Source organism: Anabrus simplex, chromosome 6 (genome assembly GCF_040414725.1).
Source record: "Anabrus simplex isolate iqAnaSimp1 chromosome 6, ASM4041472v1, whole genome shotgun sequence".
NCBI classification, from domain to species: Eukaryota; Metazoa; Arthropoda; class Insecta; order Orthoptera; family Tettigoniidae; genus Anabrus; species Anabrus simplex.
Window position 1 is genome coordinate 208,319,496 of NC_090270.1, and position 18,299 is coordinate 208,337,794.

General features: G+C 40.2%; 1 protein-coding gene across 1 annotated transcript in view; it reads left to right on the forward strand.

Moving 5' to 3' along the window:
• The window catches only part of shot (dystonin-like protein short stop), a 695,338-nt gene that overhangs the window by 87,176 nt on the left and 589,863 nt on the right, over positions 1 to 18,299 (forward strand). Inside the window, exon 2 of the mRNA XM_067150176.2 lies at positions 14,304 to 14,365. Coding sequence (XP_067006277.2) covers positions 14,304 to 14,365 — 62 coding nt within the window. The remainder of the gene's footprint in view (positions 1 to 14,303; positions 14,366 to 18,299) is intronic.

The following is an 18,299-nucleotide window of genomic DNA, read 5'->3' on the forward strand; positions in this document are numbered from 1 at the left end:
TAACGGCCGAGAGGATTCGTTGGCTGACCACGTACACCTCGTAACCTGCAAGCTTTTGTGCTGAACAGTGGTCGTTTCGTAGGCCAAGGCTGTACTTTTGTTTTTAATAAATAATAATAATGCTACTTGCTTTACGTCCCACTAACTACTTTTACGGTTTTCGGAGACGCCGAGGTGCCGGAATTTTGTCCCGCAGGAGATTTTTTGCGTGCCAGTAAATCTACCGACACGAGGCTGACATATTTGAGCACCTTAAAATATCACTGGACTGAGCCAGGATCGAACCTGCCAAGTTGGGGTCAGAAGGCCAGCGCCTCAACCGTCTGAGCCACTCAGCCCAGCACTTTTGCTTTTAGACTGAGCGTTGAAATAACAGTTGGCTCTACGAAACCTTTGCCCTCTTTCTAGTGAAGAATGGGGGAAAATTACATAGCGTAAGAACTGAATAGATGTTTCATATAACAGTATTTTGACTGTTCTGACACTGATGGATGGGAAAATGTGGCAGCTCTGTTAGTCTCTTTATCTTTACTATGTGCACATGCCCGACTTGAATCTCGGATAGAAGATATCTCTGGTAATGATGAACGGTTTGATGTATCTGTACTGGGCCCTACTAAGCAGCGAACACATGGTACTGTAATAAAACTGTTACCAGAACTCGAGTTTATTGCCTTAACATGTGCTCTTTGTCTCTGACTTCTGACCGCTAACTTACCCTTCTCACAGCCATCTTGAAGCATAACGTCCTAACCCTATCTTATATACGGAATTAGCTCTCTTACAGTCCATAAGCGCTGCTAGAGTAGCTGATGAATTAAAGTCAGTTCTGCTTAAACGTCCTAAAAAAATAAAAAACTTGTGGGATATTTTAGAATAACCACATGTGTTTTCTAAATTTCTCCTTTATTTCGAAATGTTATGATGATTTTCAACCTGGTTTCCTTTCCTGTATAATTATCTTCTAATTTATTTAGCGTATGGCTTTTCGTGTCGGAAGTGTCCGAGGACTTGTCGTATGCCCTCACTCCGTATGAACACCGCACAGAGGTTTGGAATTGAATCCAGACTTTTGGCACACAACCTAGTGATTATAAATTTTCTTCCACCACCTCTCTTAACCTGCCGAACAATATTCTGACGCTGAAAATGTTTTCTACCAACGGGACTCGAACCAGTTAACCGCGGTGTCAGATCATGGAGACTTGACACCTGAGCGATCACGGCTACCAAGTGGGCTATGTGTTCTAATCAAATACCAGTTTTCGTGCTCACCAGTTTAATAGATCTAGCTTGATATTCGACACACGAAAGTGAAACTGAACATACAATTGAACATTATACACCTCACTTGAGATAGAAATGAAGGCATTTACTGGCAATTTCAAACTGCTGGCTTGCATTCGGGATATGGTGGGTTCGAACCCTACCATCAGCAGCCCGGAAGATGGGTTTTCTTTGGTTTCCCATTTTCACACAACACAAATGCAAAAGCGGGATCTTAATTAAGGCCACGGTCGCTTCCTTCCCAGCCCTAGCCATTTTGTATTCCATCGTCGCCTAAAAGCTGTCCGAGTTGATCCGACGTTAAACCTTATAATAATGATAATTATAACAATAAATCCTATCCCTAAATGCTAATAAAGGACTCCTTGAATAACTGGAGAAAAAAAAGAGCGCAAAATCATCAGAAATATCATGGGATACAATTACAAGAATGACATCCATTATTTAAAAAATAAAAAAAAGTGTATAGTAAAATAGAGAAAATTACAGAAACAGTCCGTAAGAGACGGGCACGATAATACAGTCATGTCACACGAATGGACGGAAACAGACTGACTAAACAGATCTTTCACTTTTTTGACTCCAAACCCAAAACCACAATGCCCTGGTTTCTGTACACCAAAGAAGACCTCCAAATGCTGCATATAAAACCCGAATACGCCGTCAATAGGGATCTCTTCCGCAAAAGGATGCTGACGAATGGGCTAAACCGAGACGAGCAACCGAAAAGAAGACCAGTACCACATGGACAGAGTAATGCTAGTCTACTCACAGAGAATGAGGGGATTCTGGGCTCAAAAGAAAGTGAAGCAAACTGCCAAATGTAACATGACTTAACGTGGTCCTAGTTGGCCCCAACGAATTATATAATAATAATAATAATAATAATAATAATAATAATAATAATAATAATAATAATAATAATAATAATATTTTTTCAGAATCCTAAATAGTTGGTAATTAATCCTAACATGAAAATATTTATTACTTCGTCGACAGGCTTCGGCAGCCGGCACAGTTCCTACCATCGCCGCTAGATGGGGGCTTCATTCCATTCCTGACCCGGTCGAATGACTGTTAACAGACTGTGGATTTTCATTTTCACTTAATTTTCAGGATGGGATTGCATGTTAAAATTCACAGACGCATTGTGTTCCTGTCTGGTCCGTTGTCTCAGTTTATTATGGTGTGAGTGGCTTGCTTCACGTTATTAATGCGCGTATATCTCTTGAGTGTTCGCTCGACGCAGAACAGGCAACAAGCTCCCCTTTAACCTGAGACCCGGGTCGATATGCACGGTCTGTTCTGCTGTGTTTCTGTGCGTTCTGCGGGTCAGAGTCACAGTCTCGTGCTCAAGGTTTAGTTCAAGGTCTACGTACATTTGGAGAGCTGCTCGCCACGCTTCTCGCCAAGTTTGCATTTTATTTTCTGCTAAGCGAGTTAAGCTTTCTCTCTCCTCGTATGCATCGGTCTGACTTCGCATACCATCGTACTTTTGTTTGCGATTGGTGGTGGGGCGTTCCGGGTAGCAAGGGCGAACTCAGCATCAGGTCATTGTTTATGTCTAATACGAAACCGATCTGTGACACCAGAACTCGTGCCAGCAGGCACTTTTTTTGGAGTTCGTCCGTCTTTCCCATATAAAATTGTTTCAAACGAACATTGATTTCAAGCGTTCATAGAGTGCGGGCAGTAAGGGCTAACTTCACAGCCCGCACTCCGTCATGCTGCCCCTACCATTCCCCCTCCACTCCATACTTCATTTGATATGCCGAAGTGTTCACATCTGATTAATGGTTGTCACAGCTTCTTGTATGTTTCTTCGTAATCTATCCGTTTAATCGTAGATCGAAACCAGCACCACTACTACTACTACTACTACTACTACTACTACTACTACTATCCAGTGAGTTTCCCGTGCCGTGCAGGTGGGGGCGCGCAGCTGTAAACTTGTGTTCGGGGTATAGTGGGTCCGAACCGCACTGTCGGCAGCCCTGAAAATGGTTTTTCGTTTTTTCCCATTTTCACACCAGGCAAATGCTGGACCTTAATTAAGACCACGGCCACTTCCTTCCCATTCCTAGCCCTTTCCTGCCCATCGTCGCCATAAGACCTATCTGTGTCGGTGGATCGTAAAGCTGATTGCAAATTTTTAAATAGATTTCTTGCATTCTCGCTGTGTTTACGAAAATTATATATTTTTTAATTACTGGAGACTTTTAACTGGATCTGAGGGCGTAAAGAAGATTGTAAAAATAAAATAAAAACCTATTAATGGAAATTACCGGACTGTTGTTCGCCGACCACAGAAATCTTTTTCTTCGAAGCAAGCCTCGCAGTTCGCACCCACGACCCCACCAGAGTGTGGGAAAAGTGAAGCAAGAAGCAGAAGAATAAGGAGATGAAGATATTAATAGTAGTATTGATTTTACGTCCCACGAACAACAGTACGTACACGGTTTTCGGAGACGCCAAGGTGCTGGAATTTTGTCCCGCAGGAATTCTTTAACTCGTCGGTAACTCGACTAACACGAGCCTGACGTGTTCGAGCACCTTCAAATTTTTAATATCTGAAGCCATCTCTTTTCACTTTCGACTCAGTTAATTAACAGCATTATACTTGATAAAGAAACAACCTAATTGGAATACATTTATTACTCAAAGTTTCGGCAGACTGATGCACTTTCAAATGTAACTGGACTGAGCTAGGATCGAATCTGCCAAGTTGGGCTCAGAAGGCCAGTGCTCTACCGTCTGCGCTACTCACCCGGCAGGAAATGCTTTCCTCGTGAACTAATTTTTATCAGGGGTGAATGAACATTGTGCTTCGCCCTTCTAGGAACTAACGCGGAGAAATTTCTCGCCATCTGGTCATGACCCACAAAGCGAGGTCGCTTTCTCATGAGGTCAAAGGGTGAATGGACCACGCCGTGGGTCACACTCTTGTCAATTAACACTGTGCAGAGAGGTCTGGCGTGGAGTAGGTTGGTTCGTCAGTAGGAGTTACGCTGAGCCAGCTTCATGAATATCTTCTTACATCACAACTAGTTCCATTAATAGCCCTGGGGAAGCTGCTTCACCCAGTCGTCATTCATTTAACTCATCTGTCGTATTGTGACCTCAGCTGTGCTTTTCTGCAGAATATTTTGAACATTTGATTTCTAATCTCTCAGTAACAGGACTATTTTATTCTTAACATTCTTGTTCAACATTTATAATTCCTAGCGTAAGCACTTCTTTTTCGTGCATAACATTTATATCCTGTTTTTTTAAGTTTTAAATTATTTCCGTCACTTTTTGTCCATATCACTGAATTGGACAAAAGTCCAGAAATGTTAATAATCAGGTATGGAGTATTAGTTTGAAGTTCGTGATCAGTTACTGGCGAAAGTGTCATCAAATGTGTCGTATTTAATCGATCATAAGGAACAACTGTCATACGTAGAATGATATAATATGGAACAGTGGCGTCCGTGCTGCAGTATATTTCACACCGAGAATTAAATCACTTTTAGCTCATGTTGTATCCGATTTCGACAGCAAAACTGTTCGTGTTGACTTACAGTACAACAAGAAATGTTGCGAACTTCTCTGTCCGGAATGTGGTTTCCCATTCCTATTGTGGATCGGAAACGTTGCTGGGCCTGAAAAAAGAGAATCTTGAAGTCAGTGCTTTGCTGATAGTACGAAGTACCTTTTATCAGTGTATTTTAGAAAGGTAGCATGTTATATTTCGATTTGGTTATGCAGTTTAGTGTGTTATTTTCAGTCGGACTCCATGGCTAAATGGTTAGCGTGCTAGCCTTTGGTCACAGGGGTACCGGGTTCGATTCCCGACAGGGTCGGGAATTTTAACCATAATTGGCATGGGGCTGGGTGTATGTGTCGTCTCTATCATCATTTCATCCTCATCACGACGCGCAGGTCGCCTACGGGAGTCAAATCAAAAGACCTGCATCTGGCGAACCGATCTTGTCTTCGGACACTCCCGGCAGTAAAAGCCATTTCATTTCATTTGTGTTATTTTCAGAGTTGACATCTCATTAATCCCTGCCCACAATTTTCTATGGCTTCCAAATGTCGTTCCATTTGGTTAAAGAAATTTAATTTCAAATTTTAGAACATTATTTTTCCTACTTTGTCAGCAGAATTATCCCTCTAGTGGGGTATGGAAATCTATTTCTCCACCTCCAGTTATTCTCTTCTTCTTATTATTATTGTTGTCAAGTTGAACGACGGTGCTACCGTAGCTAGTCCGTCGTTGGCGCCTGCATTCCTACGAAGGTTACCTGCGTAGCAAGCAGGCTGTTGGCAGCCGGACCAGCTAACTCAAAATCATTGCCAGGAAATCTCCACACGTGACTGCGCGATAACGAATGTGTCTGCCGGCGCTATACCGAGTAGACGATGATCAGAGATTTTGATTATGCTGAAGCGAGGGATTATGTCCCAACTCTTTTTTTTGGGGGGGGGGTGCCTAAAGCAGCGAGGATGTCGAACACTTCATATTTACATCTCACCTTTTAACCATTAGTTCTGGCATTAGATTTATTTCTCCCAGTGAAAATATATATACATTTTTCTTCTTCGTCTTCACCTCCAGATGCCGTCTCTTCACAAAAGGATAGCGACCATCATGGAATGTGCCTCTCGTATGCGGGTTGCAGTATCGTGAATGTTGAATCACTGTCAGAGATTTCGCTCCCACGCTCTTCTCTCTTACTTTCTGTGATAAGCTCTATTTGACAATGTTGTCATGGTACGTTTCGCAGTGCTTTCATCTCTGAAACCGTCCGGCCTCTGGTCCAGGGGCTCCTGGGCTCAATTCCCGGTCGGGTCGGGGATTTTAACCTTCATTGGTTAATTCCAGTGGCTCTGAGGCTAGGCGTGTATGCCGTTTTCATCATTAGAATTTATCATAGATAGGGCCCTATCCTCAAAGACGCGCAGGTCGCCTACACGGCGTCAACTCGAAATACCTCCACCAGGCCTCTTCGGAGGCTACACGCCATTATTATTATTATTATTATTGTTATTATTATTATTATTATTATTATTATTATTATTATTATTATTATTATTATTATTATTATTATTATTATTATTATTATTATTATATTCGTTTTCTTCATACTAGAACGCCCGAGTATGCCCCTCTAAGGAGTTACTTAGACCAGATAAAAAGGAAAATTAATCTGTTCTGTCGTTTCGTCTTAAGTATAAGTCTTTATACATACATTGTGGTTTTCAATTTAGGTTACTTTGTTTATGTGTATGTGATTTTTTGCCACATTCTGAGGGTTCAAACATAATAAAGCAGGTGATAATTCCACAGATGGTGGGGTGTCGTACTACTACGAACTGCGTGTAATGGATACGTTGCTATATTCTTGCTGCCAGTCTGGTATTTACATGCTAATGTCTGTTATTACAAGCCTAACTTTTTCTTTCTTCATTACCATAAGCGTTCATCGCTCTCCTCGGAGATCTCCGTTTAGTATTCTGTCGTCGTCTATTCAGCAGCAGCCATATTCTGTGTGTTCTACACCCTGCCTTTCAAGTTTGTCTCCGTGTCATTGCTGGCTTAACTTTTTGTAAGAGCGCGCTTTATAGATCACCTTATGATTAAGTCTCTTGGATGGACAGGTGGAAGCATCGCGTGCGATTACAGATCTAACGCAATCATTTGTAATTTACACAGTGCCGTGCTGAATTGCAACAAATGACAAAAGTGTTACAAAATGCTTGTCGTTCCGTCGAGCTTGGTGTTCGTTGCTAATGGTTTGATCACTTCTAATTAGCGACGAATCTACGAGAGTACCTCTAAAATTGATGTTGATTGATAAATTGCAAGAGTAAGGCTTAAAAGTGAACACAAGCTGCTATTTTCCTATGCCTAATGGTTACCGAAATAATATTCTTGAATACCGGTATAGGAACAACAGTAACCTCTCTGATGAAGAATATTATGGTTTTTATAAAGTCATGGATTGGTTGAGTTCTCATATAAACCTCCCTGGATTATGTTACTATTACCCACAGAAAATCTAGGACAGTGTTAAAGTGAAATGTGGTAAGGAGGATGAGATTAATAAGGAATCAGGCTAAGTTCCTAATTGTTCGCCTTATATTGTCATTGCAGCACGAGTGATCCTACGAGAAACATTTTTCACATCATTCACAGACACTAGATATTCTATGAAAACCGTTACTCAGCACCACTCGTAACACAGCAGATTCTTTACTATCATATTCTTTAAAGAGAGTTTTAGACATCAGTGGAAGCCAAAGAACAGATCCAAAAATACTTCATCCAGCAAGAGATGCGGCATTTAGAAAAGCAATTTCATGACGTAAATCACTCTATGTATGTCAAGTCATCAGCTCAAAAGCTGGGTGGATTCTCAACTCGTCCACCATCAGCTATCGTAGATAGTCCAGGTGTCAATTAAGAGGCGTACTGGAAAAAAAAAAAAAAAAAAAAAAAAAAAAAAAAAGAAAGAAAGGAGTAACGTAGTTTCTCGTTACTTTTTACACTGAGTCAGTCCGCCAAGGCGACTGAAGTGCATACACCAACCACCCTACAGATTGTGATAGGGACTAGCTGAATGAGGATTGGCCTTATTAGTCTCACTCATACCTCTGTCGTTTTCATATTGTCGAAGTCACTGATGAGACAAAAATGAAATTGCGTATGGCTTTTAGTACCGGGAGTGTCCGAGGACAAGTTCGGCTCGCCAGATGCAGGTCTTTTGATTTGACGCCCGTAGGTGACCTGTGCGTCGTGATGAGGATGAAAAAATGGCACATACACCCAGCCCCCGTGCCAGTGGAATTAACCAGTTATGGTTAACATTCCCGACCCTGTCGGGAATTGAACCCGGAACACCTGTGACCAAAGGCCACCACGCTAACCATTTAGCCAGGGAGCCGGAATGTAGAGATCTATGAAAGCAAAAAAATCGACCGGGGCTGTGTCATGGTCATGACTGAAAGTTTTGCCGTTTACGTACCGTATAATAGATATGTAGGCAGTATGGATTTGAAATTATATTGTCGGAACAGAGGGCCTTGGGTTCTATTACCAGTCGGCCCATGGATTTTAACTGCTTAAAGTTAATATCCTTGGTTCGGCGACAGGGTGTTTGTGTTCATCTTAGTACACTTCTCTTCACCTACATACAATAGGCCTACACCATACTTCTAACCTACACAGAAACACGCAATACCGAATACATCCCTCCTCAGAGGATTGGCGTCAGGAAGGGCATTCAGCCGTAAATGTATGTCGCTTTTAAAAATTCAAAACAAATTTGCACGTTTTCATTATCAGGAGTCCCAGATCATTTTCCATTACTGAGGCAGTAGATGTGCTTGGCTGGTACTCTAGTAGCACCGAACTCGTCTGACGACGCTCAGTCGCCTTAACTTTTAAGAAGTCGCTGCCGATAAGCTCTTTGACCCTTGACATTGTTGATTTGGACTTTTAGAATTCTGACAAGCCTCTCTATCCTCTAGCATACGTTTTCGATAATTTTGAAGCAATTTCGTGTCCATATGTCGTGAGATTTTGCGAAAGAGTTGAAATTTGTCACGTTTCTTCCGACCACAATTTTCGGACAGTGTTAACTGCTACAGACACGGTGTCTACTCGTGCTTGTAGAACTCGCTGAGACGAATCAAACGACACTAAGAAATTGTCGGGGGTTTTCCCTATCCGACCACAGGCGTGTCCTTCATATTCCCAGTCCTTCTCCACATATCACAGATGCCAAAGAACTTCGTAGTGTGATGTAAACCGCCAGGAGAACAACTCCAGCAGCGGCCGCTAGCTATGAAATTGACGCGAATTACAGCAAAATGCTGTTAAGACATTTTTCAAGGAACCAAACAGAAACTCATCTAATACGGGGATAGCTTCTTGACGTTGCAATCTGTTACAGTATATTACAAATTTATGAAACGTAAAGCAGAATTTTGAAGGACGATAGAGTATATTAAATAAAGCACATATATGTAGTATATTAGAATTCTAAACATTGGTTTACTGCACTTTATTTCTTATGATACCTAAAGTAAGTGCAATTTACCCGAAATTGCGTTTAAAGCTAGGTTAAATTCTTAAAAGGGAATGTGACATTACCCGTTCAGCTGTGGTTGTGTATTTACACAAATACTCCTGTAAAGTTACCTTCAACAGAGAGATTACCTTCAACAGAGAGATGGTATACCAGAGATACGCATATACCTTCAACCGACTCACAACAACAAAAAAGGACCATTTTCGCATCTGCCTCTTTATGTCTCCTTTACTTCCCTGAGGCCACACACTCCCCCAGTTTTGAGATTTTCATTACTTTAGTGTTAAAGTCATTTATTTTTCCTTCTTCCTTATTTTCGATTATTTCATCCTCCTTATCCATCGGAGTGTCTGTGAGCTTCCCTAAATACGAAGGTCCTTAAAACGACTGTTTTCAACCTATTTATAATAATAATAATAATAATAATAATAATAATAATAATAATAATAATAATAATAATAATCGTCATCATCTACGTTGATTAGTAGAATTTATGTTGTTATTCTCCACTTCGTTATACCTATTTTATTTGGGATCGTTATTGATGGCCGCTTCATGCAAAGTTTCACTTAATGGGAGGTACGAACATATTTTTTAGTGAACTTAATGAGTGTTGTCATCATCATGATAACCAGCTCAAGTTATTCCCAGTTACTTATTCACCTTCTGTAATAAACCTGATCAAGCTGATCTGTAATGCAAATTTGAAAGATTCAGACACATTTTTAATCAATTGATGGGATTGTAGTCATCAGTCATGGCTCATATCCCTTGGCCAATGCAACTGGTTTCTCTGTAGATTTTTCTTGAAGGTTTTTAATGTTGACTATAAAGATGATAGCACCTTCCTGTTTATTTAATTGGATTATTGCAGTCAGAGCTTTAGAGAAAATAACTGCACTATCCTCTTATTGACATATCGACTAAAAAATAAAGTATCCAGTGTAGTCCTATGTAACTTGATTATTCATCCTGTTATATTCAACATGGATATGATTACCATTGTACAGTAAATTTTGCGTAGGTTGGAATTGATAGATTCTGCATATTATTTTAAAATAATGACTGTTGTTCATGAACAGTTTCAGTATTTGATTGAGTGGCATTACATATGTGTTGATCCCTGGTTATCCGTATAAGCCACCTATCTCCGGAGAGATAGGTGATACCGGGCGAGTTGGCCGTGCGGTTAGGAGCACGCGGCTGTGCGCTTGCATCCGGGAGATAGTGGGTTCGAATCCCACTGTCGGCAGCCCTGAAGATGGTTTTCTGTGGTTTCCCATTTTCGCACCAGGCAAATGCTGCTGGGGCTGTACCTTAACTAAGGCCACGGCCGCTTCCTTCCCACTCCTTGGTCTTTCTTATCCCACCGTCGCCATAAGACCTTGGTGTGTAAAGCACAGATGCCGGTGCGTCCATTGGTGCTCCTTTGTCAGTCTTTTAATAAATGTATTTCAGTAAATAAATTGTGGAAACAAATGTTTAAGTTATTCATTTTATGGTATGTTAATTTACATAGATACATACGTACATAAATACTTACATATATACATACATACATACATACATACATACATTATCATTATAGACTGTTATGCCTTTCAGCGTTCAGTCTGCAAGCCTCTGAGAATTTACTAAACGTTAATTTATGTGCTAAAAATTAAAATTATGTCTTCTATATGTGTGTGTGTTGCCAGGGGTTCGGTAATTCTGTAGTGATGCGGTTGACACAGTTATGTAGTGTTACAGTATTGGATGGTGACACATTCACATACTGACCGTGCCGAATGTTGCTTAAGTTATGTGCAACTGCTTCACTGTGAAAATATGGCGTTACTTATTGTAACTTAGAAGCGGGTGTAATATTTCGTAAACATTCTAATTAAGCAGCTTTTCACGAAGGCGTCTTGTATTTTAGGTTTTTCCCGAAATGCCTAGATGCCACTGTTTAGTTTATTTATTAGTGCTCCAGTCTAAATGTAAACAACTAGGCAAGTTTGATGTGTGTGTGTGTGTGTTTTTTTCTGATCATAAATGAATCTGCCAGATATACCTTAATTTTATTAGTTAAGCGCCTTTTCTAACTTTTCTGTTTTTTAAAATGGTGTAGATTATTATTACTACAATACCAAGAATATCTTAATATACATCACAAGTCCTTCAAGGGCTCATTACTTGCGAGAGTAGTGTAGCAATCACGTTGCTCTGCTGGCTGGCACTGCTTTCATTTACATGTATCAGAGTACTGCTTTATTCTTTCTAATCTCCCTTCGTCAACTCTTGATCTCTTCCGACCCCAGCAGTTTCCAGCCTTCACACTTCCTCTTTTGCTGATACCCTGTTTATTGGTGCGTGAATGTAAATGTAAACAACTAGGCAAGTTTGATGTCTGTTTGTCTAATCTTGTAGTTATAAGTGGTTACTATTTAAGATTGAATCTGCAACACTGCATGGGCCTTTATTCCCGAAAATCTTACATGCGTCATTCAGATATGAGTGATAATGATATTAATGGTTTCTCCTTTTAAACATTAATGACTGAATCTCTGCACCACTAGGCCCTTTGGGTGCAGCTTTGAGCTCAACATATTTCAACCAATGTTAATGGTTTCCGCAGCAGAGTACTGAATTCAGTTGTCCTCCCGAAGCACGTCGTTCCAGAACAGTTTTAAATTCGTGTCAGAGGGAGATTGGTTGGTCTTGTGACCCTAGCTGAGACGAATGGTCTCTTAGGTAATGAGTTAATGATTTTTAATGCACTTAACACATTTTCTGGAATTAAATATGGTAAATAGTGTCTATCGTGGTTTTAATTAAAGGGAAGTGCTACCATGCAGCCATCCTCTCATAACTATAACAGAGGAGAAGAAGGGAGAAGCCAGTCTCATCAGATGAAATGAAATGTCGTATGGCTTTTAGTGCCGGGATATCCCAGGACGGGTTCGGCTCGCCAGGTGCAGGTCTTTCTATTTGACACCCGTAGATGACCTGCGCGTCGTGATGAGGATGAAATGATGATGAAGACAGCACACACACCCAGCCCCCGTGCCATTGGAATTAACCATTTAAGGTTAAAATCCCCAACCCGGCCGGGAATCGAACCCGGGACCCTCTGAACCGAAGGCCAGTACGCTGACCGTTCAGCCAACGAGTCGGACGTCTCATCAGATAATGAAGGTATTGATAAAAAGACCATGAAGGGCTTTAAAATGAAGGATTCCTTATGCCTTAAAACTCGTCGATATCAGAAGAGAACAAGGGCGGATGGATAGGACAAATGGAAGTGGAGGCCTTCCACGAGTAATCGGAAACAATGTCTTACTCGGCTAGGGGTACCGTGTTCGCCAACCCACGTTCGCAACCCACAGAAGTATTTGGTTAATATTTTGAACATTATTTGATGTCACTATTTAAATTTGCGGTTGAGGAAGTTTTGTTAATTTAGTACTTGAACACGGAAGGGTAAAGCAGCCTCACTTAGTCCCAGCGAGAAAGCAGTAAGCCAGCTGCACAAGCTTACGCGTAGCGGGGACAGCAAGAAGGGTGCGGGTGTTGCTGATAATTTACAGTATTTGGTAGTATGCCATGAATAATCTTGCAATTTTTACGACACTTCGCAATTTTAAGGAAACCATTATTGTATTTCTTAAACGTCTTCTTTGAGCTAGATGGCATAGTTAGGTCTGCTGCACAGTTGTCACTGCAGCAGACGTATAGGGTTGTCTTCTGTACGATCAATAAGAAGAGGTAGGATGGGTAACAGGCGATTATAAGCTGTAATCGCTATTCGTTGTGTAGCGGAGAACCCTAAACAATACGATTTTTGTAGTCGACTGTTATTATTTATCGAATGGCTTATTTTTTTAGTGCTGGGAGTGTCCAAGGAAAACGTTCAACTCGCCTGTTGGAGGTCTTTCAATTTGACGAACACCCATGGGTGACTTGCGCGCACGTGTAATACTTTATTGTTATTAGTTTTACGTCCCACTAACTACTTTTTACGATTTTCGGAGATGCCGAGGTGCCGGAATTTTGTCCTGCATGAGTTATTTTACGTGGCTGAATATACAGACACGGAGCTGACGTATTCGAGTATGTTCACATACTACTGGACTGAGCCAGGATCGAACCTGCGTAGTGGAGTTCAGAAAGGTAGCGCCTTAGCCATCTGAACCACCCAGCCCGTCCTATTATTATTATTATTATTATTATTATTATTATTATTATTATTATTATCTACTGCAAGATTGTAGTTTTACGTCACTTTATATTATCATGGCCACGAGTTGTATATAGAATCCGAATGATAAGGATGTGACTTCTAATTTGAAAAACAACTCCACATATGGCGGTCGGAATAAAAAACAGTGGCCGTACTGGAGAGAAGACATTGACATCAGTTTTCGTTACTGACGGGCAGAGTGATTCAGATGGTTGAGCTACACCGAAGGTGACGGATTCAATCCTGGCTCAGTCAAGTGTTATTTGAAGATGTTCAAATTCACATCCTTATAACAGTAAAACTCCTACGGGGCAACATTTCTGGCTTCTCGTCTTCGAAAACCGTACAAGTAGCTAATGGGACGTATTTTACTTTTTGCCAGTGATATAACGTTGCAACTCCTATAGGTGTTGTGTGAAATGAGTTAATTGATACGCTTGAAAAGTTTAGTGTCCTATATAGGCCTAATGGGCGGTTCAACCGTCGTGGTACATCACGGTACAGTAAGAATATATTTTGAAACAACTGTTATTCTGAGATAAATGTGTTACAGTGTGTTAATTATGTTGAATGATATTCGTATTCCTGTCGACTTTTTTATTATACATATACTTATGATGAACATGATCCTTAAAAGCAAAATTTTATTCCACTACTGCAATTCGCTTTGAAATACTTGCATTATTGTTGTCTTATTCATATTTTTGTTGCAGATGAACGAGACGCTATCCAAAAGAAGACATTTACAAAGTGGGTCAACAAACACCTGAAGAAGGTAAATTTAAATCATATTATTTTTTCTTTTGTTCTGATAAATTTCTCTGGAAGAATTTTGTAGGCAAACCACAAGAAAAGGGCAAAGAACGGCAGTGTACTGGTCCATTCTGATCATATAGCACTGGAATTGTAAGTTATGCGTAGTTGACATTAGTTCCAAAAATTAATGTGCAATACCGTAGTGACTTTGACATTCTCAAGGGTATAGGTTTGTCATGCTGTTGCTAATAAAGGATGTAAAAATTTCGTTTATTGACTTTCGAGGTATGGTTTGTGTTCAATGCACGAACCTTGCCTAACCAATTCTGCTTCTTTATGAACCCGATCTCGCTCTGAGAACATGTAGCAATATTCAACGACTTTCTCTGGCTGTCTAATTAGCTGATCGGCAGGAACTGTAAACCATACAGCGATAAATGGTAATTACAGGTTCTTGAAGGATTCCTCTGTTCTTCGTAATAACACCTGAAATAAGTAGGTTTCGATTCTTCATTTCTTTCTTATACGAAAACGAATTGGATCAGAGTTTCGAAATCATTTCTGATTCCTATCAGTCTTGTATTATCCCCACACTGAAACCTTGTCATAATAATGTATTTGTTACTGCTCTATTACAGTTTACTAGTTAGAAGTTCATCTTAATGTGTATAGTATAACAGATAGACTGAGAAGCAAAACAGTTTCTTATTAACAGGCCAAGTGTTTCGCTGCTTCTGTTATGATGTTATGATCTATTAGCAGCGGTTCTCAACCTGCGAGAAACCTTAGTGCGGCAAATTCTGTTTCTGTAAGATGATGTCGCAGTCTCAACAAATTTACTCGTATAATTATACAGTACGTTTCCAATTCCTTTAATGTTTATACATTTAACTAACCTAAATATTAATAATTATGTATTGCGTGATCTTAGAATGAACACAATCAAAACGATATGACATGTTCATGTTGTACTTTCTTCAAGCCAACAGCATTTATTAATTTATGCTAATTTTCATTGGCATATTATCCAGTTCTGATCAACAAAACGGTATAAAATATATAATACTGACCGTTGTATCATTACATTGATAACAGTTGAGAAAAACTGCCGTAGAGTCGTAAATTCCTTTCCGTGCGCTGTTTTGTTTGATATAGGTGAACAGTATGCTTAGATTGATTACTCTGTGTAACACAAATACTACCTCCAACACTACTATTAAGTCGGTTACATCAGAGTTTTCATGCGTATATTTTCCTCTCCCGAGACTTTCAGGTTAGAGATATCTGGAATCTTGAATATCAGTGACTTGCGTTCAAGTTTTGTACTTGCTTCTTAGATGAATAACAGAATACGTGAAAATAACTTGAATTTCGGTTTCACTGTATAAATATATTCTATGAAATCAGTGAGTCTTAAGTTATGGTATGTTTCGAATATTAGCGCATAGCAGTAGCCACTGAAACAGGTTTGAATTGACCTCATTAAGCTTCTAGTAAGTTAATTAGTACATAAAGATGGGATGTGACGTCACTTAAAGGTGGAGTTTTTCAATTACGTCTGGTATTATACGTAATTGAATGGAAACAGCTTTATTTGGTTTACAGTGAAAGGCTGGGTCTAATATGGTTATTTAAGTGCTTGTTAACAGAGTTTCTGTGAAGAACTTTGTACAACCATTTGCTCTCTTTGGTCATTATTCCAGGAAAAAGTGATGGCATCTATCTAATAATTACATAGTACTCCAGATTTCATAAAATCGGAGGATGATATATCATACAACAATTTTTCCTCTTAATATAACAGTCGTTATTACTCTTCAGTCTGGGATTTCTTTCAAACGTACTTCTTTCCTTAACTTAGAAGAGTATTTCAAAAAATGTTCACACGTGTGTACTCTTTTTAAATCGATTTCTATAAATTGCACCCATGGATTTTAAAGTGACTGTTTTTATATCGGCTCTTTTTTTTTTCAGTATCTATTTAAACGAAAAATAGAATAAATTAAGCAATGTGTTGGGAAAGGTAAGTTTCAACACCAAAAATACAAAGGACATTTCAATTTTACGACGTACGTAACATAGAAATAAGCCCTGTAGAATATTGATGAATCAGGTATGTACCAGATTCTTAATGTAATGAATTGTATTTATTTATATTATCTAAAAAGTCTGTAATAATTTTTATACAGATCACTAATCGGTGGAAAAATTGTTGATCAAATAGTTGAGTTTTATTTTTTTATTTCTATAAACAGTATCCAAAATGAAAGACTCTGAAGCTAATCTTTGCTTCTGAATGTTTAGTATCTCAACTGTTACACAGTTCTAATTTTCGTTTATTTGATTTGTAGACTTCGTTTTCCCCCTCCCCCCAATAACTGATGATTTTCCGCGTACCCCTGAACGACCCAGCGTGTACCCCGGGTACGCATACAAATGACTGAGAACGCTGCTTAAAGATTTCGCGCTTGAATGAACTTCGGATCCCCCCTTTATTCACTATCCTCTCTTTCATATCTTTCGTGCCAGGGCTTTCAGGCTGGAAGTTTGAAGTTTCAGAAACACGGACTGCATTAATTGTGGAGGGTTTGAAATGAATAATATGTCAACATATTTCAACATAATGACAATAATGTTATTTGCTTTACGTCCCACTGACTACTTTTACGGTTTTCGGAGACGCCGAGCTGCCGGAATTTAGTCTCACGAGAGTTCTTTTACGTGCCACTCAACACCTTCAAATACCACCGGGTCAAAAGGCCAGCGCCTCAACCGTCTGAGCCGCTCAGTCCGGCAACAGAATTATTTATTTTCTTGTTTTAAGAATAATATTCTTCTACTAAGTGTGGAAAATTAAATCAATGACTTGTACTGTGAGGATTCAATGTACCTTGACTTACGCTCTGACAGTTCGGGAGATAATGGGTTCGAACCCCACTGTCGGCTGTCCTGAAGATGGTTTTCCGTGGTTTCCCATTTTCATACCAGGCAAATGCTGGGGTTGTATCTTAAGGCCACGGCCGTTTCCTTCCCACTTCTAGCCCTTTCCTATCGCACCGTCGTCATAATACCAATCTGTGCCAATCTAAAAACGTAAGTTCTAACACGAAAGATGTAACCCTTGCGATTTTCTTTGGTCAATTTGAATTAGTCTATTCTTTTTCCAATATTCTGGTGGTGTTTGTTGTCCAAACGTTAGGGTATCTCCCACGCTTTTTTTTTTCCACCGCATCATGCCAGCCCCGTGGTGTAGGAGCCTCGGGTTCGATTCCTGGCCTAGTCAGGGATTTCTACCTGGACCTGAGGGCTGCTTCGGGGTCCACTGAGCCTACCTGATTACAGTAATTATTGAGGAACTATCAGACGGTGAGATGGCGGCCCCGGTCCAGAAAGACCAATAATAACGGCCGTGAGGGTCCGTGACGCTGACCACGCGTCACCTCATAATCTGTAGGTCTTCGGGCTGGGCAGCAGTCTTCCGGTAGTCGAAAGGCCCATCGGGGTCAATTGGATTTTTTCAACTTTAAATTTGAGAATTTAATTATTTGTTTTTATTGGACCACATGTCATCCATGTTAATAATAATAGAGTGAACCCTCCTTTATGCGGATCTTAAGAGACTGGACAAGATCTGGATTATCGAAATCTGTGAATAATCAGGAACATTAATTAAAGGTGTAAATAGCACAGTTTTGACCGGGCGAGTTGGCCGTGTGGTTAGGGGCGCGCGGCTGTGAGATTGCATCCGGGTGATAGTGGGTTCGAATCCCACTGTTGGCAGCCCTGAAGATAGTTTTCCGTGGTTTCCCATTTTCACACCCGGCAAATGTTGGGGCTGTACCTTAATTAAGGCCACGACAGCTACCTTCTAACTCCTAGGCCTTTCCTGTCCCACCGACGCCTTAAGACCTATCTGTGTCGGTGCGACGTAAAGCCACTAGCAAAAAATATCA